This window comes from Meles meles, chromosome 15, assembly GCF_922984935.1.
Source record: "Meles meles chromosome 15, mMelMel3.1 paternal haplotype, whole genome shotgun sequence".
NCBI classification, from domain to species: Eukaryota; Metazoa; Chordata; class Mammalia; order Carnivora; family Mustelidae; genus Meles; species Meles meles.
The window spans coordinates 45,361,632-45,388,258 of NC_060080.1; the positions used below are offsets into that span (position 1 = coordinate 45,361,632).

The 26,627-nt window shown below is 39.0% G+C and overlaps 1 protein-coding gene across 3 annotated transcripts in view; it reads right to left on the reverse strand.

The window, feature by feature from the left end:
- The window catches only part of CTNNA2 (catenin alpha 2), a 1,143,090-nt gene that overhangs the window by 771,738 nt on the left and 344,725 nt on the right, over positions 1-26,627 (reverse strand). For all 3 annotated transcript variants that reach the window (XM_045979218.1, XM_045979219.1, XM_045979220.1), the window contains exons 5-6: positions 18,578-18,697; positions 14,786-15,052 (exon numbers count right to left, since the gene is read on the reverse strand). In XM_045979218.1, the coding sequence (XP_045835174.1) occupies positions 14,786-15,052; positions 18,578-18,697 (387 nt within the window). The remainder of the gene's footprint in view (positions 1-14,785; positions 15,053-18,577; positions 18,698-26,627) is intronic.

A 26,627-nucleotide genomic window follows, 5' to 3' on the forward strand; every position in this document is an offset into this window, starting at 1 on the left:
TTAGAGACTTAGAAATCATCCAAATTAATATGTCATATTATGTGGCTAGACACAGGTCTGGAGCTCAGGAGAGGTTGGCACAACAGGTGAGGGGTACATAGGATTCCAGCAAAAGAGGCCCTTTAGTGAGAATTGGATGGGGTAAAGGAGAGAACTCTACGGAAAAGCCGTATTTAGGTGGCAGGAAAGAAGAGCAAGCCAAGGAGACTGAGATGTCAAAGAGGCAAGAAAAAAAATGAAGCAAAAAGAAGTTATTCATCAAAGCCAAAGGGAGGGGCACCTGGGTGGCTCAGTGGGTTAAAGCCTCTGCCTTCAGCTCAGGTCATGGTCTCAAAAGTCCTGGGATTGAGCCCCCGCATTGGGAATCTCTGCTCAGCAGGGAGCCTGCTTCCCTTTCCTGCCTGCCTCTCTGCCTACTTGTGATCTCTGGCTGTGAAATAAATAAATAAAATCTTAAAAAAAAAAAAAAAAAGAAAAAGAAAGCCAAAGGGAACATGACCCTGAAGGAAGTGGTAGTTTGAGGAGAGGCATGCTTTAGGATGACCAGGGTTACCTCAGAAGTTGAGCCCACAGAAGTGGCAGCTTTCTAAAGCAGATGGCTTGATTACTTTAAGTTCTCCGAAATAAAAGACATACTGACTTTAACCTAAGGGCTAAAGCACACGGCAAGGTAAAAGTCATTTGTTATAATTATTTTATTTTACATCATCATCAACAATTTTGCACTATAATACTTTTTTCCCTTCCTTATATGTAAATATGTTCTGACAGTAATTACAACCCTCTGGCTAAAATGACTGACTCATTTGGCCTCAGCTGCTATCCAGCAGATATGGTCACTCACTGATTCATTTAACAGATGTTTATTGAGAGCTTACTAAGTACGAGGCAGTGTTAGCTACCAGAAGTAAATTGCTACCACCAAGTAATTTTAATAGGACACAATCCAAAAGGATATGAATTTTTTTTAAGGTTTTATTTAAGTAATCCCTATATACCCAATATGGGGCTGGAACCTACAACCCTGAGATCAAGAACTAAATACTCCACCGAAAGCCCTGGAAAGATATGAATTGTTAAAATACATGAAAAACTTGAACATCTGCTATTAAGTTTAACTGTTCATAAAAACTCTATGTGGAAAGTCATGGGTTAGGGTTGCTTGAAAGACAGGAAAATTCTTGTTACTTTTGAACAATCTGCTAAGAACACACAGCTCTGTTAGATGGATAAATGCTATTTACCTAAGTATGTAGTACTGTTTGGTTCCTCTTGGTCTCTGTTCCGTCAGGCTCTTTTCAATATTTAGCAATATTGCTATGCCCCTTCTACAACTGAGATCCTCTTGCTTTACCCCATAATCCCTCATCCTCCACCCTCTCCAAAATCTCAGTGGAAGAATTAATGCCTCAACTCTCCCACCACTTATCTGTTCTGCACATGGCACCCAGATAAGGTCTGGATTACATGAGTTTTAAACTATTAACAATGTACGTGGTTTTGCCATAGCTATTAATCCGCTAGAATGTTCTGCTCCAGCCTGGCAAAAGTTAACTGATGAGAAAATTAGCCTTTCCTTACTTTAATTTACAGGGCCGTGCAAAGCTTAATTAAGTAGGGCACGCAGATGGAAAGTTGCTTAGGAATTACAAACGATCTCTCCACTTCCCTCCCAACCCAGTCCATTTCTGTACTTAGACATCCCCCAAGTGTTGACTGTAAATTAATTCCTCCTTATGTAGGAATGGAAAGAGCAGTCATTAACAGATGACTATTTTATAATATATAACAATTATTTTCAGATAAAATTAATCTAGGCACAACAGACATCTGCATAATTATAAATGCAAAATCAAACAAAAACACAATGAACTTAAATGGACAACAAAAAACAAACTGCAGAATTGGGATTACTGAAATTAGCAAATGAAATAGATGGTAAATCGAAGTTATTGGCGATGATTTGAGAAACAATTCATTTGAAGGTTTTGGGTCAAAGATAGATACACAACAGTTTATACCTTATTTTTTAGTAGAGTTTTCACCAATAATAAAACTTTAATTTGCTTTTTCAAGTGTGTGGCAATCTGACTGTCTTTGATTGTAAATACCTAATATTGTAGAGTCTATTTTAAGAGATTTCTATCAATCGAATTTACAACATAAACTTTGTTAGAGTAGCAAATCTTGAAACTTAGTATCTAACTTTTAACCAGAGAGATGAATGTAGATCATTTTCCAAAAAGAAATCAATGATAAAAAAGTTCCTAATGCAAAAATTGAATAAAAGTTATTTCTCACCAGCACTGGGGCTAAGGCTTCATTTGGGTTTGCATCAACCACTCTACAACATGTTTGGGTTTTTTTTTTAAGATTTTATTTATTTATTTGACAGAGAGATCACAAGTAGGCAGAGAGGCAGGCAGAGAGAGGAGGAAGCAGGCTCCCTGCAGAGCAGAGAGCCAGATGCGGGGCTGGATCCCAGGACCCCAGGATCATGACCGGAGCCGTAGGCAGAGGCTTTAGCCCACTGAGCCACCCAGGCACCCCTACAAATGTTTTTGTATAGGATTTCATTAATTGCATTAATTCTCCCAACAAACCTCGAATGGCCATATTATGCCCATATTATCTTTAGAGACAAGAAGCTCACAGATGCACTCAAGCACCAGGAAAGGCAGAGAGGAAACCAAACTAGTCCCATTAGAAACACAAGGACTAAGGGTTTCCTCTGCTTCCAGACCCATGAACGACAGCTGATCTACCTGTACTGAGTGGGGACACCAGAAAGAACTTCAGATTTTCTTGTTAAGCAGAGCAAAAGAGACATGGATATTTCTGAGTTTTAGAAAGACAACTTCAGTAGCAATGTGAGGAAATGGGCTGAAGAATGGAAAGAAAACTACTTATTAGGCCATTATCAAGAGGCAACATTAAGATCTGGCAGAATCAAATCCTCCAAATCATAGGTGAAAAATGATCAAGGGAGGAGACTGTAATGGAATTTTCTCCTTTAGGATTTCCCAGCCATATCATGGAAATAAAACTTGTATTTATGGCCATAACAAAACATAATGAAAGCTAAAAATGGGGGCACCTCAGGTGATCTGGAAATTTCAGTGTAAGAAGGAACTTTACTTTCTGTTAGACATTACACCTTCCCCAAAATAGAACAAGTAATTTCCCCCACTGGTTTCCTCCCAATAATTTCTCACAATGGCAGAAGGTCCACCTAATAGGGATTCTGGAGTGCAGATTTCTATCTTATGGTATGTGAACCAAATGACCTCAAGTATCTTTACCAACTTTGAAGTTTTATAGAGCTAGGAAGGAAAAAGGTCTTAGTAGTAAATTAGCTTCAGAAATGAATGGGTTATGCAGGTTTCTTTCACTTGCTTACTCTTCAAGAATACCTAGTACCTTATTAACATGTAGCAAAATGATTAAAATTATACATGGCATCTAATTGAAAATCACTTCTTTTCATATTTTAAATGTTTCTTAAACATAAAAATGCTTAAAAAGAAATACTCAATATTAGACCATGACCAAACAGGACAAACTTTTTTTTTTTTAACACTAAAATTGAGAATATGGAGCATGGATTAGCCCAACTTCTGTAAGTGACTGCTTTAACCACCAGTTGCAAAGATAGGTTTTTATTTTGTTTTAATGCCGGTTACTGTGTAAAAACAGTATTTGGGAAGATTTTGTTACACCTATGGCCCTTCATTAAATAACCCTTTGAACCTTGCAAAACTAGCGATTTTATAGGTGCTCTGATGTCAACCCTTTTATAAATCTGTAATTCTTAGTAAAAATCCTAAGGGAAAGAGTATCTGTTGTTTGTGTAAATGTATATAATAAAGTTGAGTTTACCCATTTAACAATTCAGGAGTCTGTGTACTTGAAGGAGAGTCAGAGAACACACACATAGCAAATGGGGTAAAATATTAATAGGTGAGGCTAAAAGAATATATAGACATTCCTTATTTTTATATTTGCAGTATATCTGTAAACAGTTTTAAATTTTCTCAAATAAAATATATATTTTTTCATTCAGAAATATTTGTGAAAGAAAATCTGGGAAGAAATATTGGTTTAAAAAAAACACAAAATATTTACAGTCACCACAACCCAAAGAAAAACCATAAACATCTGATGTGTGTGGGTATATATACATTATAATTTATGCTCCTATATACTCATATAATATATACATTCAGGTTTATTGGGTATTTTCACTACAATTTTTTTCATATTTATTTACTGCAGGGTAAGTAATTTCTTAGGTCCTAGAATGTTCATATTATGTCAGCCTTTGCTTTGTGCCACTTAGGTTTATTCTGCTGCTCCATATTTTAAAAGTGATTCTGATATGCAAGCTTGAGAGAATCTGAAAACCAGCATGCACCCACAGGCCAAAGGGCTGCCACACTCTGGAGACTGGCAACAGATCAAGTGCATGACCCTTTCAATCCTAGGAGATCTATTTCAGATCCCCCCAAATGTCACCTTACCATCTGTCACAAGGCTTTGTAAATAATAATAATAATAATAATAATATCATGATTTTTTTAAAAAAAGGAAAACTTTTTCCTGGTTGATGTTTCTGTGCTTAAACACTATGCCAAACACAAGACTGTTTAAAGAATATGTAGGATTTAAAAATCTTTGGATCATTCATTCAAACCAATGCATGCAAATATTCTTCACAGTAATATTATTTTCAGGTACAAAAGAGTCTTAACTTTTGTGCAAATCTAGTCAGTTCTGCTGGGTTTAAAAAGTATCCTAAGGGGGCGCCTGGGTGGCTCAGTGGGTTAAAGCCTCTGCCTTCGGCTCAGGTCATGATCCCAGGGTCCTGGGATCGAGCCCCGCGTCGGGCTCTCTGCTCAGCAGGGAGCCTGCTTCCTCCTCTCTCTCTCTCTCTCTCTGCCTGCCTCTCTGCCTACTTGTGATATCTATCTGTCAAATAAATAAATAAAAATCTTAAAAAAAAAACAACAACAACAAAAAAAAAAACATTAAAAAAGTATCCTAAGAATCCGTGCAGTCAGTTCAAACTCCCCTACTAAGAATTCATTTGGCCTTTCAAGTAACATGCGTAAGCTTCTCCTGGAAGAAATGAACCCATAGAATGTATTTAGAACAAAAGAGAAACAACAGAAGGAAAGATCGAAGCTTTATCTTATATAGAGAAAGTTACGTACGTTATATAAAATATGTGATTATGAAAGATTATCTCTAAAATTTCTAAACATATGCCAAAACTGAGAGAGAAAAAAAAATGGAAAAGAAAATAAGAGTAAGATGATGACCAGCTTAGCCCGCAGTGGTCAGGATAAACTTAAGTGTGATGGAGGTTACAGAAGGTGACAGGAACACATTTCATACAGACAGATCCACATATGTGTCTCATCCTTTCAGAGGATCGACTAAAGCACAGGCCTGGGAGACAAGCGGGTCGACTCCAGAATGTCTTCATAGGATAATTGCAGGAGAGGCAAACTAGTAAGAGAAGGAGTAAGATGGGACCGATCTCGAAGTTACACCTGCAGAGCAAGCAGCATGTTCTTCTACTTAGACCGCACCATTATGTGGGGTATCTTTGGGGGCTTAACAGAGATGGAGAGGCTACCACTTCCTGTACCACTCTTGGCCAATACCAATGAAATGGAAAGACTTGTATCCACAGTTTGGCTATGAGAATAATTATTGGTGTCATTCTGAACTAAAAGGGTTCTCTGGAAATCACTTTCTGCCTTCATGAATTGGGTTATATGAACTTGACAACCAAAGGAGACAATGAGTAATCTTCAATTTTCTGCATCACCTAGGTATCAGAAATCCCCTCTGATTTAGAAGTGCATGTTCTACTTCTGCTCGCCATCACAAATAAGAGATTTAATCCTGGAGGTTTTCTTTTTTTTTTTTTAAAGCATTTTGTTTATTTATTTGACAGAGAGAGAGAGATCACAAGAAGGCAGAGAGGCAGGCAGAGAGAGAGGGAAGCAGGCTCCCCGCCGAGGAGAGAGCTCGATGTGGGGCTCGATCCCAGGACCCTGAGATCATGACCTGAGCTGAAGGCAGAGGCTTAACCCACTGAGCCACCCAGGCCCCCCAATCCTGGAGGTTTTCAAGAGAATATTAGTGACAGAAAAGCTGAACATTAAATGTAGGAATTAACAATGTCTTTTCAGAGTCTTTCCTTATCTTTTGTGTTAGGTTTTTTAAGACAAGTGTCATGTCTTGCTAATTAACTGTGGTAGAAAGATATCACTTGAGTAGAACATGCTGTTACAAATTATAAATTCCTTTACATTGTGGTTCTTGGCTGAAGGAGGATGTATCTATGTCATTTCATTCTCCAACCCTACCCCTTTCTGTCAGCCACTCTTTTTCTTTCTCAGTGTACTAGAGACTACCAAACCTGAATAAAGCTAATATTTAATAGGGGGGCAGAGTGAGAGAGAAGCTCAAGCAGGCTCTGTGCTTGACCACTAAGATCATGACCTGAGCCAAAATCAAGAGTCGGACAGTCAACCAACTGTACCACTCAGGTACTCCAGGAGATCAGTATTTTAATCTATATTCTTCAGCCCTGAATAGTTCACTAGATAGAATTCATTTGGATCCCAAATTTTAAAGTATGACTAATAATTAAGTGATAAAATGATATTTGCCATTATATGTTTAGACTGTGATCTGGAACTTAGAATATGATGATCCATTACATCAATAATCAGTTACATTTAGTATTAATTATTTGAAATAAAGGTAAGCTCAGTTGCATAGATTCTGCCAATATTCTCAATTTCTCAAAGAAAATTATTCTCAGGGCAAAAAAATATAGGTTATGACATCTCTTATGAAAACAAGTTTGAAAATAATTTTAACTAAAGACAACAGGGAGACAAAGATTTGAATTGCAACTTTCAAATATTTCAAATCCTATTGTTTTTTTGCTCAATGATTTTTTTATAACTCTATTTACTAATTGAAATGTAGAAGAGAAAATTATGTGGTCTTGGGGTATTTCCCTTGAAGTAACTATTTCAAAAAATGATAAAAATGTAAATGATACTATTGAAAACATTCCTAGGTTTATAACACCTTAAGAAATTAAAGCTGCTTGTTGAGATGCATGGTGGCTCAGTCTGTTAAGCGTTTATGATCCCAGAGCCCTGGGATCCAGCCCTGCATCTGGCTCCCTGCTCAGCGGGGAGTCTTGCTTCTCTCTTTCCCTCTCTCTCTCAAATAAGTAAAAATCCTTAATTTAAAAAGAAAAAAAAAAGAGTGCCTTAAGCTGACAAAATTCTGTGAAGGCCGTCTATACTCTGTACATATTTATATCCTGAGTCTGACTGGGCCCATAGTATAGATTCAGGTTGCCTTAGTTTACAGACATACAGAAACCTACTGGAATGTTCTTAATGTTCTATTTGGCCACCAGATGTCAGTGTATGATAAAGAATGCTATAAGACCATTGCTGGTTTCAAGCTAAAATGGCTTAAAAGGGTATTTGGATTAGTTCAATTTGCCGGAGTAGAAAAGAGCAGAAAAATATAGAAGCATTCTTTTGGGACAATATGTGGAGAAAAGCTGAGAATCACTGGACCTTACTAACCTCTAGTCATTGATACTATATCCTATCAGATGGGAAAACCCATCTCCAATTTTTTTTTTAAGTGTGTCTGAATTTGTTTTTAAGAAGTGAGAGTTAGTAAGCACATACTAATGAAAGCTCAATTACATATAAATAAACTAAATTAGGAAAACCCTAGATGTAGAATTTAGATTAGATGTTGAAAACATGTATCTACACTAATTACTAGGCTTTTAATAATCATACTGTTCAGTCATATACGTGAATTAAGGGCTGGGGGGAAAAACAGCACAAGGAAGTTAGATCACGCAAAAAATCAAATATTCCACAAACAACTGAAACTCCTTAAGATTCTATAATTGAAATTAGAAAAATGGTTAGTGTTTTTAATTAACTAACGCTTCCTGGATAAAACGTTCACTTGTGATACATGAAAAGAAAAGTACAGGCCTCAAGGACTGTGGACTCTCGGAACCATCCACTCTTCCCAAGCCTACTCCAACAATGGACTTAGGACCTTGATAACCTCTCATCCTAACCACTCCCATTGCATGGTAGCTTTGCCTCTTCAGAATCCATTCTCTCCACCCAGCAGCCCGAGGAAAACTGTAACACAAATGTGCTACCCAGCCCCCTGCCTAGAGCACCAGCAACTTCTAAATGCTCTTAAGTCAAACTCAGCCCCTTGCAAGGCCCACAAAGCTCCCCAGGATCTGCAGCCAGCTTTGCCAGATGTCTCCTCATTCCCTGGGTTCCAGAATGGGATATTTTTCTGAAGATTGCCTCTGCATGAAACACCCTCATTCACACTTGAGCATGGTAATTCCTACTCATGCACCACCTCCTCCAGGAACTCTTCCAGGATTTCACCAGCCCTAATCTTACCCACACCCAAACAGACACACACTCAGATTAGGTGCATACTATATATGTAGGTGCATGCCACATCATTTATGCAACACAGCAACTATAGCTGTTTACACAGCATGCCTCCCTTATACTTTGCCGTCCTACATTCTTTTATCTCACTTGGCACACTGTAAGCTCTTAACGGATCTTAGCTATCTAGTAGCTAAACCTTACTCCCAGGCTTAGAGATACCATCTCGGCAAACCCAGGTCACACATTTCTAGAAATTTACAGAGCTTGAAGTAGCCACCATATACCACAATCCAACTCCTGGGCTCTTCCCAAGTCCTGGGCTACTTCTAAAGGCCATTAAACAGGAACCATTTCTTAGGAACATGGTGGAGATTATTAAGAAGTACTAATGGGGTGCCTGTGACTCTTGCTCTTGGGGTTGTGAGTTTAAGTCCCATGTTGGGCATAGAGTTTACTTTAAAAAAAATACTAATGCAGTATTAAAGAACAGATGTAACAACTGTACAGATGTTAAGCCTTCAAAAATATTGGCATGAACTCAGAAAGGCAGAAAGTTACTAAATTTGTCTGCTCCGTCTTTTTAGTACCTGAATTAGGAATCCAAAATTTCTTTCCCGAAGCTATTTGGTTCTGCTTACTGGCTTTCATTTTTATGCATTTGGCCTCCTGCTTGCTAATTACTTTAGGACATAAACTACATCTTGCATTTTCCTCATCAGTATGTTTACAGTATTTTGTCAGGGCTTTCTCCTCTCTTTTCTGTCCTCATTCTAAAGTAATACACAGGAAACTTACCCTTTTCATAACCTAATATGGGTGCTCCCAGATGTCTGCAGTCAGAATGACTTTACAGAATGTAAAAGAAGGAGAGGAGATCTGGAGTAAGCCTCTCTGATAACTATGTTGATTTCCACAGCAAAAGAGAGAGTTAGAACTAGGAAGGAACTCACAAGATGATCTGTGGAAATATGTCTCCAAATAGGCATTCCTTCTTGCCTGTTGTTGGAGAGATCATAACACTTAAGAATCCCTGAGCCAGCCAGAATTCTGGTTTGTGGTTCCTTAAGGGACCAGACCTTCAACAGGAGCTTCTAAGAATTAATCTCCCTATCTAAAGGTGTCAGATGATATTTGGAGGAAAGTGTCAGTTGAAAAACTCTACTTCTTCAGATTCCTGCAGCCTAGATCTGTGGTCATGCATTTGGGCTTCATACCCAAGATAACTGTCAAGCACTCTAGCTTTCCACTGGACCTGAATTCCAATCCTGGATTCTAAACCCTAGATGCAGGTTGTTCTTACTCTTGGGTGTCCAGAAACCTCCATGTCCCAGAAATGGGCTGGAGTCTTGCTAGGAGATGAGTTACCACCTGAACTCCTGTTTCTTAACCAGGTTCTTCCAACTAGAGCTTCTAGAATGTCTGGGTACACCTGAAACAAGCACACACTTGGAATAGCCTTAGGGCTGTGACCACTGTAGCATGGAGATGCTCTCCAGCAGATAATTCTCCCCTTACTGAAGTTAGCCTAGACCCTCTAACCTTGTCAAAAGGACACAGAGTCTTGCTATCCCTGTTGGCCTGTGATGCAGATGCCCCCTTGTGCCTTCTGCTCATCCTCCAAAAATTTTATCCACTGAATACTAGATCAGTATGAGAATTATAATTAGATCAAGGAAATCTATTTAAAGAAAAAGAAGCAGGGGTGGATATGTGGGATATGTGTATCCATGTGTATATGGATATGAGGATATGAGGGAGAGGAAGAAAACAAACTAGAGGGAGGAGGGTATGAAAAAAATCTGGTAGAAATAGGAAGGACAATTTACGTAGAGTTGGTAGGTCATGGTGACATTTCAGCTCACTGTGGTTGAGGCCAGACTGTCCTAGTCTTCAAGTACAGGTGTTTAAATCTTGCAAATTTGAATACAAATCCAAAAAAGGTACGTTTAATACTATTAAGATCCCCCCCCCAATTCCAAAGTTGGAACAGTTGAGAACTAGAAAATAAAAACACATAAATATTTAGGGGTCCTTATTACAAACTCAGACACAGTGTTACAGAGGAGGGGCAGGAGCAGAGGTTAGAGTACAAGGCTCGAAGAGATAAGAGCAAGTGGCAGCCAAGACATACAAGCAAGGACTGGAAACTTAAAGAACTCAAACTCAAACTGAAAACAGTAAAATATGAGAAAATAGCAAATATGCTAGCCTTATGCTTTACTCTCTTTCTAGGCTGTAGAACAGAAATACGTTTTTCTACAGGCTGAGAAGATGGAACAAGTGGAGAAAAAAATGTACACAAAAAAAGAATTACTAATCAAGCAAATGGGCAAGTGAGAAAAGAAGTTACAAATACAAAACTTAAAGTTAGACAAGTTTGAGATACTGTTTACGATCTGATTTAAGAGAAGACAAAAGGGAGGTTAAGCATCTGCCTTTGGCTCAGGTCCTGATCCCAGGATGCATAGGAGCACTGGGCTCTTTTTTCAGTGGGAGCCTGCTTCTCCTTCTCCCCCTGCTTGTGCTCTACCCCCTCACAAATAAATGAAATCTTAAAAAAAAGAGAGAAAATAAAAAATTTAAAAGAGAAAGGGTTATCAATTATAAAGACAGGGTCATGAATGGTGTTAATGTCTATTTTTCTAAAGCATCTTCTTCTACAAAAGCAGATTCAAAAAACAAGATACAGTGCATGTTCTCTTTAAACAGAAATTCTGTAGGAATAATTTTTAATTTTCCTTTCCTACTCTTAAATTTTCTGGTAGTCAAAACTGACATTATAATAGGATTTACTTCTGAGTAGTCATTATATTTTTTTATAAATTCTTTTTAGTATTCCTCAGTAGTTTCACCAGATAAAATTAACCACCTCAAGCTGCCACATTTTAAATGGAGGTTGATTTTTCTATTGATTAGCAATCATTTTCTTTTTGCTGTTTTATCATTAGAGACTCTTGACAGTTTTAAGTTGTTAAAAATACTGTTTTTTTTTATTCATTCTCTTGCTTCAAAAATCACTACATCAACTCTTCATGTAGGCAGAAAATAGGTCACCATGCACTGAGCCATAATTCTAAGTACCTAGAGAGAAAATCAGTCCTGTAATTTTAGATAATGTAAAAATGCTAATTTTTACCTTGTTCTTAGTCAACTATTACACTTTAAGTCACTTCTGCATCCAACCTCCCATTAAACTCAGTTTGGCACACTGACGACGAATATGAAATGTGTTTCAAATTCAACATTAGAGCATGCTTGTCATCCTGATGATGAAATTGTGTATTTCTACAGTTCCTTTCACTTCAGGATCTCAAAACATACTTTACTTGTTAAAATCTCCATCACATTGGCAAACCATTAAACTAAGCATCAGGAAGGGATATTGCCAGAAAAATAAGTTACAGGAAGTTTGAATGAGTTTTCCCACCCAGTGTGGTATCGATTTGTTTAATATCTGAGAATAGCACTGAGGATTCAAGACAGATGTCTGAATTCTAAACCAATTTCAAGTCAATATGCCTGGGGAATAAAAAAAATACCAAAGTATTCATTATGCAACCATAGAACAGAAATGTATAATTCTGTTACAAAGAGAAGGAGAGATTATTTTTTTAGTGAGAGAATTTCAAGTATCATTAAGGATCATGTAGGTTTGTTGGTGTCAGGTGATAGAAAATCTACAATTGGCTACTTACCTTATACCTTGTCATATTCAGTAATATTTATTAGTAATATTTAGTATGTTTGATAAAATACTGAAATTTCATTAACTTAATTTCTAGGGAACCACACCAAATGGAATTACTATCTATAAATTACCAATTTACATAGCTCCACATGTTGATTTTTATCAACCTTGAGAAATAAAATTTTACACATTAGATAATGTTTTATGCAATTTATATAGCTTGAGAACCCATATACATTTAATAATGAAATATTACTTGGTTGATATATTCAGCTAATATATAATTAGCTAACATAATATAATTAATGTAAGAAATCATTATAAATTAATATAGTGATGAGTTAATATGCCATGTTCTATTAAAAAATATATTCATGTATTAACTTCCCAGAGCCATGTTCGTCCAGCATATCACTACAATTAAAAACAAAAATATCAATTGAAAGTTTATTATATGTCAACACACTTTGTTAACAGATTTTCCCCACACGGCCTTGAGTTTTATGAGTCCAAAGCCTTCTGTATTACTACAATGATGCCTCAATTGTTAAATTCATTTTGGGCAGAAGCTCCTTTCCATGAAAAGTCTGGAGTCAAAGAGATGAGGAAGCTATCACACTTGAGCAGAAGGTGGCAGCAGCTGAAGGGTCTATCTTTCAAGGGAGTTCTCTGTATACTATGCTTCTACTCTATCTAGCTCCATACAGGTTTCATTTACTTTTTGATTATAAAACAGGATTATAAAAATGCAGATGGGTCAAAATCTGACTAAATAATCCACCTATTAATGCATTTTTAGAAAGTACCATTTCATAAAGTAATTCTGTATTTGAGATTGTTTTGCAATTTTCTATTATGTTTAACTGATGAGGCATTTTTTGGTCTAATGCACACTTTTAAAATTAATGTAGCATTGTAATGTTTTACTATCTGAGTACATCACCTGAACATTTTCATTTCCTTAAAACTGAGGCTTCTTCATTCTTATTCCAGAAAGAAGCTTTTACCATTACTCCATCGAGTTGTAAAAGAATGCCAAATTTTTATCAGAATTGTCTGAACATTATAAAAATTAAGAGTCAATAGTTTTCCTATCCAGGATCATGACATCATTTACCAAAAAGTACAACTCTATTGTATAACCTAAGCACAAAACAAACCAATAATCAAAAGTACAAAAAGTACCACTCAGTGCCTTTTTTGGTCCTCCACAACTCTATCAGGATTGTTTCTAACATTTATAAGGAAATAAATTAAGAAATAAAATAAAGTCACCAAATTGTTCATTTTTGTCAACAGGATCTGTTTTTCCATTATTCTGTGTTTTTCACCTGGGAAATCTGTTGATTTGTTATGTGTATTTTAACACTGGTAACCTTACTGAACTCTATTAGTGCCAACAGATTTTTAGCTGTCTCCTGAAAGTTTGTGAATTATGTATTAAACCCCAATTTCTGCAGTAAATGCTTTAAATGACATTGGATCCTCACCAAAAAAACCCTAGGAAACAGTATGCAGTCTAAGCGAAGGATATTTTGGCTAACAAAAAATAAAAGAGGAGAGACCCCCGTGAAAACTGCAAACGGCTATCTGAAGTGTTATAATTTTCCCTCCATTGTCTCTCACAGCTTTATGTCTTCAGCAATCACTGCTTTGTTCCTGATCCTCTTTCCCAGCCAGTCATCCCCTGACAAAAACTCATGTCAACAGATCCAAAAGCAAGCTCATCATCTTTCACCACAGCTGTTAAGTAACCTATTTTTCTTTTATGAATTCCTATAATACCATGTTTTATCACTTAAAAGGTATTTAATACATGCTACTTCTCCCATCTCCCTATAGGATAATAGAACCCTTGAAAACAGATACAGCTTATTTTAAATCTTGGTAACCCTCCAACACATGTAGGCTCTCACACTGAACACAGGAGGAACTCAGATGAATTCCAGCTTCCCCTAGGTGGGCCCGTATTCTGACCCAAGGAAAGCCAGGGCTGTCATCCTGGGGTCTTTGATTACATGCACCCCTCATTCACTTTGATCCCATCCTCCCATTGCTTCCCTCACTGGGACACACCCCTCAGAAGTAGCAGGTGCAGGATGTGGGTCATTCATGGGTCCAACACGGGTGCTACCCAGAGGAGCTGATTCAAGGAAGTCAGGGATCCCATGCGGGATCAGCGGGCAACAGAGTTTGTCACTGATTTAAAATGAAGACACGGAGGGCAGTTCTTCACCCAGGAGCAACATAGAGGCAATAAATACCTATACTGCCTATGACATTTGCCCCTTTAAAAATAAAGAACCTTCCAAATGATGAACTATCCCTAAAATAGCCAGTGGGATAGGAAACTAACAGCTTACAGGGTTTCTGCTTGCATTAGATCAGCTCCTCTCAAACACTGTTGTTAGATCCTTTAAATTTAAGAAAACTAGGCTCTGCCACTATGCTGGATTCCTAATAATGAACACATTATATAGTTTACCTTATTAGTACAAGCCTCCAAGAGGGGTAAATCCAGGTATACTATTGTGGCCCTTCAACCTCAAATCATTTCTTTCAATCCAGGTGTGTACCCCTCTGTGTGCATTGCTGAGATACTCACATCAAACTCATTGAGAGCTGCAGCCAGCTCGCCGATGCCCGTGTGGCCTTTGGCTTCATCGGTGGGCGAGGTAGCTTGAGCAGCATTGGAGATGCCAGCAATGGCCTCCTGGACTTGTTTAAACACATAATCTCGGTTGGCTCTTGTGGCAGCAACATCCGGGTGGCGAAGAAACGCTTGGGAGGCTGTGTACAGCATTGTAGCGTTCTTCTTCAGAGCCCCTCGGGCGGCTGCCATCTCGTCCCGACAGTGAGGGTCCTTCAGCTCCTGTGTACACAAAACAGGAAACGTGACACATTCATGAAGGTTGCCACAGAAGCATTTGTTCTAGAACTTAGAGTCCCAGACCCAATTTCATAAACCCTACTGAATTTTAGAATCCATATTCTCCCTTGTCCTTGCTCTAGCCACCGGGACTTTGCATATAATGTTCTTTCTGTATGCAATGCCTGAGCACTCCTCTTCCACCTACCCTTTCACCAGACATGGCTGACCCTCCTGGAACATACTCCATCCTGCTAAGCTATGCCCCCTTCTATCTGCTCCCACAAGCCCCTATCCCCCCTCCTATCAACATTTATTAAACTTTACTGTATTTACTTCAAGACGTTTCCCTCATGTATTGTGTCTAGTGAGAGCAGGAAGCCTTGTCTATCTTATTTATTCCTTAGCAGTGTTTGGCCCCTAAGAGGCACTCAAAATATTGCTGGGAAAAATGTAAAAACCAAGCTATGGATAGTCAGTAGCTTGCATGGATCAGAGTTCGCAAGCAGCAGATGGAAAACTCAAACTTCAGTCTTCTGATGACGCTTGCCTCCATATTCAATTACAATTACAATTACAGACATGGGCAATCAGACCCTTCAGATTTTTGCTTAGTCTATCACTGTCACTGCATTATCATTTCTGGAACAGGGTTCTTTCTTTCTTTCTTTTCTTTTCTTTTTTTTTTTAAGCTACCTTTAATGGCAGCTCAATCACTGAGTTTAGTGACTAAGAACAGATCAAAGATGATTTGCCTTCATAGTTTTGGCTGTCAAAATACCACCACTGGGGAGTTTCTTGATCTTCAGCTTTAAAGAGTATTGCTAAGAAAATGTTCACATCATTTACGGAAATGTTAAAGGCAGTGCTGCTCTCTGAGACCATGTAGGATTGCCAGCTGAGGATCTCAGAGAGATTTTTCCCCACCCCCAAATCTTCAAAATATCATTAAAGGTTACTCGAACCACTAGGGTTCAATGTCTATTTGTTCATTTGGTACATCATATATAAATGACTTGGCAATAATGACATCTTCTCTTTATTGGTCAAAATAATTTGGAGACAAGCACATTATATTTTATCTAGGATCGTCAGATAAACTGACAGTGATAATTAAGTGAACCATCAGTCCTCTTTTGCTTATGCACTGACAAATTTATGCCAGCCAACATGATTTCTAATATGGGGTTATTTATTTTAGCCCTCAACATGAACACAAATAGGTAACCAATACCTGAGAGTATTCTCTAGGCCGGGCAATAAGCGAGGCATTGAAAGTAGAAGGTTTCTCCTGAGTAGTTATAAAGGACCTTTTTAATCTCCAGAAGAGTGGTCCAGAAGCTAGATGTTACTTTATACTAATAAAAGAAAAATCTAAATGTGGAAGTGAGAAATGGAGGGGGGGCTTCTCCGCATAAAAATATTTGAGGAAACATTCTTTAATAACCTAAAACAAAAACAAAACTGCAATCTAAATGTTGAATTATGAATTGGTTAAGTAAATGATTGAAGTTCTTGATAGACTATGTGGATATTATAATTCACCTTCATCAAACAATGTGGATAATGTTTATAAATGAAAAAGCACAACACAATATACATATCTGTATGCAAAGTAGGATTATAAATATGTTAAAATATGAAGATAAATAACTGAAAGGCAATATACTAAAATTGCACCATTTTTTTTTCTTGGGTGGTTGGGTGTTATATGCATTTTTCCTTCTTCCAATTCTATTTTTTCTAAATTTTCTTGGAAGAGTCTAGCAATTAATTAAAATCAAGGTATTAATGAAATAAATGATATGTATGGGCATTCTCATAAATAGCTCATACCCTTCCATAGATTTTAACACCCAGCTATATATACACTGATGACTGGTTTTTCATCTCCAACCCATGTGTCTATTCTATCTGACATTTTTACATGGAGAGCTCACAAACATCTCAAAAGTCAATCTGTCTGAATATGAAATTTTAATTTCCATACCCAACTGACCAGTCTTCTCCATCTCTAAAATTCACCACCATCTACCCATTTGCTTAAACCGGAACCTTAGAACTCAATTGGTTGCTGTCACTCCCTAACCTGACATATCCAATTTAACATCAGGTCCTCAGAGCTCTATTTTAAAAATTAACTTTGATTCTTTGTAATCTTCTCCATTCCTACCACTACCAACTCACTAAGACCATCCTTCACCTAGACATCAGCCCTTCCCAAATACAGATTGCCTCTCCTCTTTCACTCCCTTGTGTTCAACATATCAAAAAAACTAAAATGTAAGTTTGAGACCCTGATACCAAATTTTGAACTACTGAGCTACTACTTACCCATTTACAATAAAAACCAAAAATTTTCTAAGACTCTGGATGTCCTGGCCCCTATCTTTCTTGCCAACTGCCCCTTTGGTTCACTAAGGTCAAGATTCAATGTCTTTTTTTTTTTTCCTCCCCTTCAGTGGTTTAAATAAGCTAGGTAGCTTTTGGTGTCACATTTGTGCTTCAGAGTAACTTCACTCCTACCCATCTTATACTTTGACTATTACACAAGATCCACGTGAATTTTACTAATTACAAAATACTTCAATATCATCATGGAATCTAACATCACATATGTGTATGCCTCTCACACAAGGAATACTGTAAGCACTTTAGGGGCAGGGACTAGATCTTGACCAAGTTTATAATATCAGCATTCCTTCAGCATGGCACAGATGAACATTCAACACACATCTGTTGAGTGGAACTTTCTTGTCGGTCATAACCTTAAGGCACTAGGAATTGCCCCAATTGTTGAATTCTAGGAGCAGTCAAGAGGTTGGGTGGAAAGGATTTTAATGGACCCCCTCCACATTTGGAGAGGTTTTTCTAGGGGAAAAAAAAATAAAAACACACCCCTTGAGAACAAAAGTCTCATGGTACTCAATGAGTAGGCCTGGCTAAAATTAGGGGAGCTATCTCAAGACAAAGGGAGATACAATATCTCCTATGAGCCACCTACATCAAAGTAACTCACTCACCTGTGTTATCCCATACCCTGCCCCTTTCTCCTTCTCTCTGCCTTTCCTTGATTTTCTTTACATTGTCTTCCTGTCTTTCAGAAAGGTTTCAACATGCTGCACATTCTGGCTCTGCATATGCATGGTGGTGTCTTTTAGGAAATAAAAAGTGAGGGCAAATAAAGGAGTGGTGTCCAGACGGCATCCATAACACCACACCAAAGTTTGATATTTCAACTGGGGAGCTTTTTCTATACTAGAAAAAAGCTTAGAATTGTTCCCACCAGTCAAGCAGAAGGCCTGTGACCTACTCTAGGTAGGCAGGGGCGAGAGAGTCCCCCAGGGCCCACAGTGGTATGAAAACTGGCCCATTGTAGGAGGCAGCCCCTGTGGATCACAGGTTCTGGGGGCATTTGGAACTTGATCACCACCAGATGAGGCTGATCTGTTGGTCAGCCCTATCAAGCTAGGAGGTTACTTAGACACACATCGTCTCCCCTGGCATTTCCAAAAAAACTTCTCCCACCTGTTGTCTTCTTGCTGCTACGTAGTTAAGTTTCACCATTTCTTTCCCAAACTCTTTAAAGCGGTTTGCGAGGTCTTGTTCATTTGTAGCATTTTTGACAGCCTCCAGGGCCTCTTCCACCTGAGGTAATAAGAAACAATATTTATAAATGGAAAGAATGGATATATTAAACACGTTAGAAATGGTCATTTTTTTTAAAAAAATCAACAATTAACACTGAAGTAAAATAGAAGAGAAGTACCCCTAATAAGCATTTAAAACAAGAATATTTGTTCACAATACACAGAATATTTTGTATCTGAGAGGTAACTGCAGAAGACTTGGAGCATTATAACTCTATTGACTGTATTTTACTGGGTTATGATTCTGATAAGGATTACAGACTTCAGGGATGCCTGGATGGCTCAGTTGGCTAAGCACCTGCCTTGGGCTCAGGTCATGATTCCAGGGTCCTCTGATGGAGTCCTGAATCAGGCTCCCTATTCAGCAGGAAGCCTGCTTTTCCCTCTGCCTTTGCCCCTCCCCCAACGTGTGTGTGTGTGCAGGGGGGTGCGTGGGGGGGTACCTGTGTATGTGCGCACGCGTACATAAAGGAATATAGACTTCTAACTTTAAGTAGAAACATACAGAAAAGCAGACCTAAGAAGAAAATAGGCAATTTGAAAACGAACTCTAGAAACCTTCAAAGGAGGAAGCGCGTTAACAAAAACTGAAGGAACTCCTGCAAGCTTGAGCGCACTTGGATCTGCAACCACAGTTCTCATCAACACTTCTGAAGCTGGAACTAAGGGGGCTGTAACTGTAAGCTGAGTTTACACTCTGCCACCCATAGAAAGAGGAGAGTCTGGAGAAGCAAGTGCCTTTGAAGTTTTGTTGCAGGTGAAGGTGGCATCAGCCAGGGTAGAATGGGGGTGGGCAGAGGGATAGCAGGCACACTTTCCTAATGATGCATCCTGCTTCCAAATTCCTGCCAACCGTGTCATGGAACTTTCCCAGGGAGGCCCTGGACTTGAATTATGAATTTCACGAAGCAATCTTTTATAAACGATCTGAGGATTGGGGAGATATGGAAATCTCCTCTCCAGAATGATTTTAACACAACTGGTCATACCATAATGCCTGTGGTCTCAATTAAAATGAAAATTAAGATATTAATAAGTAACCAACTACATCATTGTCAGTTACATTGCATTATTATGGGAACAATTTTATCAGAGTAAATAACCAAAAATAAAATTCTGAGCAAGTAAGGCACAAGACTGATACGTGTTTGCAAAATCAGAAGTTCTTCTATATGAAAAGGGAGCCTAGTAAAGTGGCCTTCACTGGTGCAGGCTATTGATAGAAGAAATAGAAAAAGAACAGGCAGCTCAGAAATGTGAAATGCAGAAAATGTAGGGTCTACTGCAGAATTCTGATTAGCTTTTGTAGTCTGGAGCAAATCAAAAGACAACATACAGGGAGTTCATTTTGACATCGCAGAAATATGAAGGACCACTAAAATGGCTAGAAAAAGCCAGAGATGAACATAGTTCTGAGCTATGGAGATACACCTTTGTTGGAGCTTGACACAATCACAAAGGTAGCTAATTCAATATCCTTATCAAATTTCACTAAGCAGAGGGAGAGAATAGTGTATATAAACCAGTGATAATAGGTATCATCAAACCTTTTACTCCATAGATATGATAATGTCATTCAATTTACTAAATAAGCTAATCCATTTTATTAAAGAAAGAGTTGTAGCAAGGGAAATTTAGAATGGTGATAATCTAGACTCCACATAAAATTAAGTTTCCATTCACATCTTATATGGAAATTCTCCATCTTTTTTTCCTAATTGTGAAAATATAAAATGATAATTAAACTTCTCAGTGTTGGTCCTTTCTTTTCCAATTCCTAGAGAGGCTCTAATAATGCTCAAAGGAAAGCAACAAGTATCACTGAAAAAAGGACTGTTTTAAAGATGCCTTTATTTTTTTAAAGAGATTCAAATCAAGTCACATTTTATGGTATGGAATGGGACATATAAAGCATTTTCATAGTTTAATTAGAATCTCATACCTCAAACCTTTAAAACAACAAATCAGTGATGTCTCACTTTCTAATAGATTTATAATTATCTTAACATGGCTATCAACAGCATCACTGAGAGGACAGCTCTTGGCAGTTAATTTGTTCCTGCTGCTTATTTGAGCTGTAAATCTTTCCTGAGGACATAAAAACTGGTTCCGGGGAAGAGCAAAATAATTATCTCAGAAGGAGCTAAATCTTGGATTTGTTTTCTAATATGTATAAAAAAGTCTTCTTACCAATTATTAATCAGACCAATTTGGAAGAGTTATTTTGTTGTGTTACACCTAACATTTTGGTCTTCTTTGAAGAATCCAGTCACTGGTTTGAATTTATGTTTCTAATTCAGCCAAGTTTTTTTCAAAAAAGAAACACCAGTAATGGGGTCTGTCTGTGTAAAGGTAGACTTATCCTACTTGGAGTTTTAATCTAGAAGGATCGGAGAGGTCACCTAGTGGAAAAGTCTCACATAGAAACATGGTTCAGCATCAGTCCAGGGCCCCCCCAAAAATGGAAGAAATGGATCTAAAGTCTAAGGGGGGGGAACTAAAGTGTGGGGGGGGTGACAAAAGGGGAGATTGCTGAAGGGACATGAAGAGACCAAAAAAAAGGAGAAAGGGAGTGACCAGGCACTTTTGAGAAGTCAAAATGAATTAAAAAATCAAGTTTTTATTTTTGAACAGAGCCAAGAATATTTTCTTTCTGGGTGTCGGGGTTAAAGGAAGGGGACTCCCTAGAAGCCAAACACCTTAAGAACAGTTCTTCTACAGAAGATCCTGGGACAGTGTTTCCAAAAACTTTCTCCACCTCCCTGGTCCCTACAGGGTCAGAAATAAGTCAGTATGTGTGAGGAGCTGTGGGTCACGCTGCCCTGTGTTTGAACCCCAGCTAGGTCATTTGTCTGCCTTGTGATCCAGGTGGTAAGCTCCTTAACCTTTTGGACCCTCAGCATCTTCATTAATAAAATGAAGGTAATAATGTCGACATATTACACAAGGTTGTTTTAAGAACGGTGGGAGATAAGAAGGCCAACTTAAGTCCAATTATCAAATAAATATAAATGGGCTAAATGCTCTAATTAGGATACAGACTCTCAGATGGAACTTTTAAAAACAGACCCAACATGTTACTAAGAGATCATTTAAACAATAAGTACAAAAAGTTGAAAACAAAACCTCTCACACTCATGAATTTTAAATGCAATAAGTTCTAAATATACAAAAAGCCAGTCTCAACACACAAAGAACCCAAGAACTTGACTAGATCAAAGTATGCTACAGAAATGGAAGCCAAAACCTTCCTCTCTTTTCCCAAATAAGTCAGGCATACTGTATATGAAGGAAAGAAAAGAAAAAGAAATAGCAAAATAGCAAACAGAGTACCTGGAAAAATGAGGAGCTCCTTAAACAGGGGTAGTGACCTGCTGCATAGCGTCCAGCTAAGGGAAAAATATTTCCCCCACTAAGTTTGAAGAAAGCAACTTCTGCAGACTGGGCCCTTGGGAAGAAGGGGAGTAACACAGTGAAGAAGACACCGCAGCTGCTGGCAAGGGCTCTGAAGAGAGAGGTGCTCCTGGGGAAGAGTTTTAAGGGGGAGCTGGGGAGACTCCATGTCCTGGATTGGGAAGTTGTTTTCAATGAGCTCATAGCAGGAGTCCTTAGAGGCAGCTGCCGTAGTTTCCCTCATTATAAACCCGTGGCAGTCCTGGACATGGCAGCCAGCTGATCTCCTCCCACAACAGGCTGGGCTTAGGAACACCAAAGGGAGAAATCTTTACTCAACCACATATTCCTGTACTTATTATTGGTAGCTTGTGCAGCTGAAAAGACTCAAGCACCTAGAAAAGATATTAACATTTCTTCCCTCCTTAATGGATTTAGATATTATTTTCAGAGCTTGTCACTTAAAACTCTTAAAATCTTGGTCTTCCAGAGCTTGTTCAAAATAGCCTCTACCCCCATTCTTAAAGCAGGCCTGCCTGCCAGTCTACAGCTGTGTCAAATCATTTGAGATCGACTCTTTAAATCAGTCTCCAATTTTCCTGATTGGAATTTCACTTATTTACTTCCATATGCAAAAAGTAGTCTGAAGTCATTCAGTCATTCAATACTAGTTAAGCAGGCATATGGGGATGGGGCTAGTACTGAACTGAGAGTCTGATCCCTCCCCTCCTGGACTGTGCGATCTGGCTCTCCGACTGACATTTACTGTCCATACCAGGCTTGTAAATCATTGGTGTAACGATCCTAAATTCCACTGGGACAGACTGACCTCATTCCAGGGTCCTACTATGGATAACGAATTGATTGGATTTTAAGTGACATTGATGAAACTATTTAATAAGTCATATATAACTCTTTTATTAGGATCTGGTTTTATGGCTAAATTAAAAATATCATCTTGGGGCCACCTGGCTTACTCAGTTAAGCACCCTCTGATTCTTGATCTCAGCTCAGGTCTTGATCTCAGGGTACTGAGTTCAAATCCCACATTAGGCTCCACACTGGTCATGGAGCCTACTTAAAATATATATATATATATATAAGTATATATATATTTGTAAATATCTTGGAAATAGTAGTTGGCTAAGTAAATACATAAATGGATGTAAGATTCTGCATCTTCTTACTTTACTTGTTTAGCCACGTACTCTGGTTTGACCATGGTTATCCCAGCATCATTACATTTTATGTCTCTGCCTCCTAAAGCTGGCCTTCTTGATTAAATATTCTCTTCCTTAATAAGCTGCCCCTCCTGATTAAATTTTGTTTTCTTGTTACCAAGATGATTTCATCAGAAAGCAAGAATGATTAAATGCTAGTGTCACGTATTCTTAAAGTGCCATGGTTTATGAAGCACAACAGTAATACAGCTTATATTTCCAAAGTTATTTTTAGTGCAAGAAAAATGACACCAGTCAGTGTCACCGAGCACTTAGGAGATGTACCAGACACTGTTCTAAATGGCTTACATACACCCAATTTCGTCCCAGAAAACAGCCCTTTGCAGTTGAAATCTTCCCTATTTTTACTTTACGGAGGAGAGACTCAGGTCAACGTAGTTGCACAAGCTTCCCGAAAGGACTCCCAGCAAGTGAGTGTGGGAGCCTGGGTCTGAACGAAGGCAGTTTGCTCCAGAGTTCATGCTTTCAACTCTCCAGCTCTCTCTCTTTTTTTTTTAAAAGATTTTATTTATTTATTTGACAGAGAGAGAGATCACAAGTAGACAGAGAGGCAGGCAGAGAGAGAGGAGGAAGCAGGCTTCCTGCAGAGCAGAGAGCCCGATGTGGGGCTCGATCCCAGGACCCTGAGATCATGACCTGAGCCGAAGGCAGCGGCTTAATCCACTGAGCCACCCAGGCGCCCCTCTCCAGCTCTCTCTTATGCCTCAGTTTCCCAGAAAAAGATAGGTTTATAAAGGCTTTGGATTATACTGACCATCCCATCTGGTTATGAATATTCACTAAGAGCTTTGTCCCATCTGATCAGCCTCTGGTTCTAGCCATTTGAGCTCTTGAATATCTTTAAAATCGACCTCCCTTTCACAATACACACTGGCATTGCCATCACCCAGCCTTCCTTTCATTCACTGGCCTGGATAATCTCAATGGTCTCTTCACCTTTCTCCTTGCTGAGACTCACCCCTCTTTTAATTCTTTTTTCACATCACTACCAAAATTATTTATCTAAATCACAAATCCGATTCTGACGCTTAGGAGTACTTGATGATTCTCCATAATCCACACGCAGAGTCCAAACGATCATCATGGTCTCTGAGGCACACGTGTGTCCCTGTCCAGCTCTGTCAGTGCCTCTCCCCACCCTGCTCTCTCTCCATGCTGCAACAAGACAGAATCAATTATGTTACTGACGACACTCCAAGTCCTTTCTCTTGCTCTCATGCCTTTGTTCTTTCCTTTGGTTTGTGAAGCTCTCTGTAGTTAATTCCTGTTGTCTGACCTGAATCCATCTCCGTTCTTAAGGCATAAGCACCCCTTTTGCATTTAGTAAACTCTCTTTCCCTGAGCTGGTTTTCAAATCCAAAGTCACACATCGGCCTGCTCTGCCAAAACATGGCTAGGTCTTTGAACTATTACTCCTTTCCCATTTGGCCTGATATCAAGCCTCGTTACTAGAGAGTGCTGGGTGGCAACCAAGGAAGAAAGATTTTGTTTCTTGGTTCTGGTATGTTCTCTCCAAAGGTTCTGCAGCAGAGGTAGACCCTCCAACACCAGGTGGCCAGCAGCTTCCCTTAGCATGGTCCCCCTTGGATGATGCTGTGTGGAATGCCCCCAATGAGACAGCTCTTGGTGAGCATTTTTTCTTGACACCCTAAGGGCAGATTTCTAGCAAGTTCCATTAGCTTGTGTGGCACCTCAGTGACCTATCATAAAGTAAAGTAGGACAATCTGATCTTGGTCCTGGCTTAGGGTGGCAGGGGTGGGGGTGGTCTCCCTGAAGTGCTCTATCTCAGTCCTTGGGGTAGCAGCTTCTCCTTATACTTGCCATTCCTATGTCTTTAGAGCTGTCTTCTTGTTACCCAGTCTCTTATGACTCTAATCTGCTACTGGAGTTAACATTTTTCCATATTAAACTCTCCCTGCTGAAATCACTGTGCAGTTTCAATCTCATTATTGCACAGAATTATACATCCCCCAACTCTTCTGAGGGACCAGCTTCTTTCCAGTCACCCTCAACTCAGAGACCCTGGCTTAGGCTTGGGCTTGTGACCCCCAATCTGTTCGGTCTGATCCAAGAAATTGATTCTGGGAAAGGTAAATCTCATTCAGTTTAATGAGACCCAATCCCAAGACCTCCTTCTCCCAGCTATGTCACCCTTCCTCATATTATTGTGAAATGACCAACACTGTAATTTGGTTGAACTGACTCTATCCATGGCTTGGGGGATGGTGAGGGAAAGGAGTATGTGCTGACCAAATTTAAAAAATTAAGTGCTGACCAGCACATCCTATTTCCCCTCTAAATAATTAACTCAGAGATAAGACCCTAACTCATAAGCCAAAAGGACTAACAAGATTGTGGAATATTTATCTGAGCTATTAGGGAAGAGAATTTACTCTTTCTGGTTATCTTTAGTCTAGAAGCATGTAAATTTGAGAATGGTCAGCAACTATCTTGAGACCGTGAGAAAAGGGCCTACAGAGAAGAGTGCCCTTCAAGAAGAAAAGGAGGGGATGCCTGGGTGGCTCAGCTGGTTAAAAGGCTCCTTCGGCTCAGGTCATGATCCCAGCATCCTGGGATCGAGTCCCACATCAGGCTCCTTGCTCGGCAGGAAGCCTGCTTCTCCCTCTGCCGCCACTCTGCCTGCCTCTGCTCTCTTTCTCTCTCTCTCTTAAAAAAAAAAACAAAAAACCACATTGAATTGGATTTCTGTTATTTAAAGTGGAAAACATCCTAATTATTATATTTTTGTTTTAGGTGCGATCCCACAGCAATATCCACATTTCCCCAGCATGCAGTGCTTTCTTTCTTAATATCTCTCCCAGTAACCTATAGTTTGTTTGTTGTTTTTTTTTTTTAAAGATTTTATTTATTTATTTGACAGATAGAGATCACAAGTAGGGAGAGAGGCAGACAGAGAGAGAGAGAGAGAGGAGGAAGCAGGCTCCCTGCCAAGCAGAGAGCCCGATGTGGGGCTCGATCCCAGGACTCTGGGATCATGACCTCAGCGAAAGGCAGAGGCTTTAACCCACTGAGCCACCCAGGTGCCCCAGTAACCTATAGCTTTGAAAGCAGGGCTGAGACTTAGTCACCTTTGAAGTTATCTAAGCACAGTATCTTGTATAAACTGGGCCTCCAATAAGTACTTCCTGAAAGGATAACTGAATAAATAAATAAATTCCAAACAACCCAGCTGCATAAAGTTTACACCACGATAGCTCTGACGGAAAAAGATATGCTAAGGGGTACTGGAGTAGCTCCCTCGGTTAAGTGTCTGACTCTTGATCTCGGCTCCT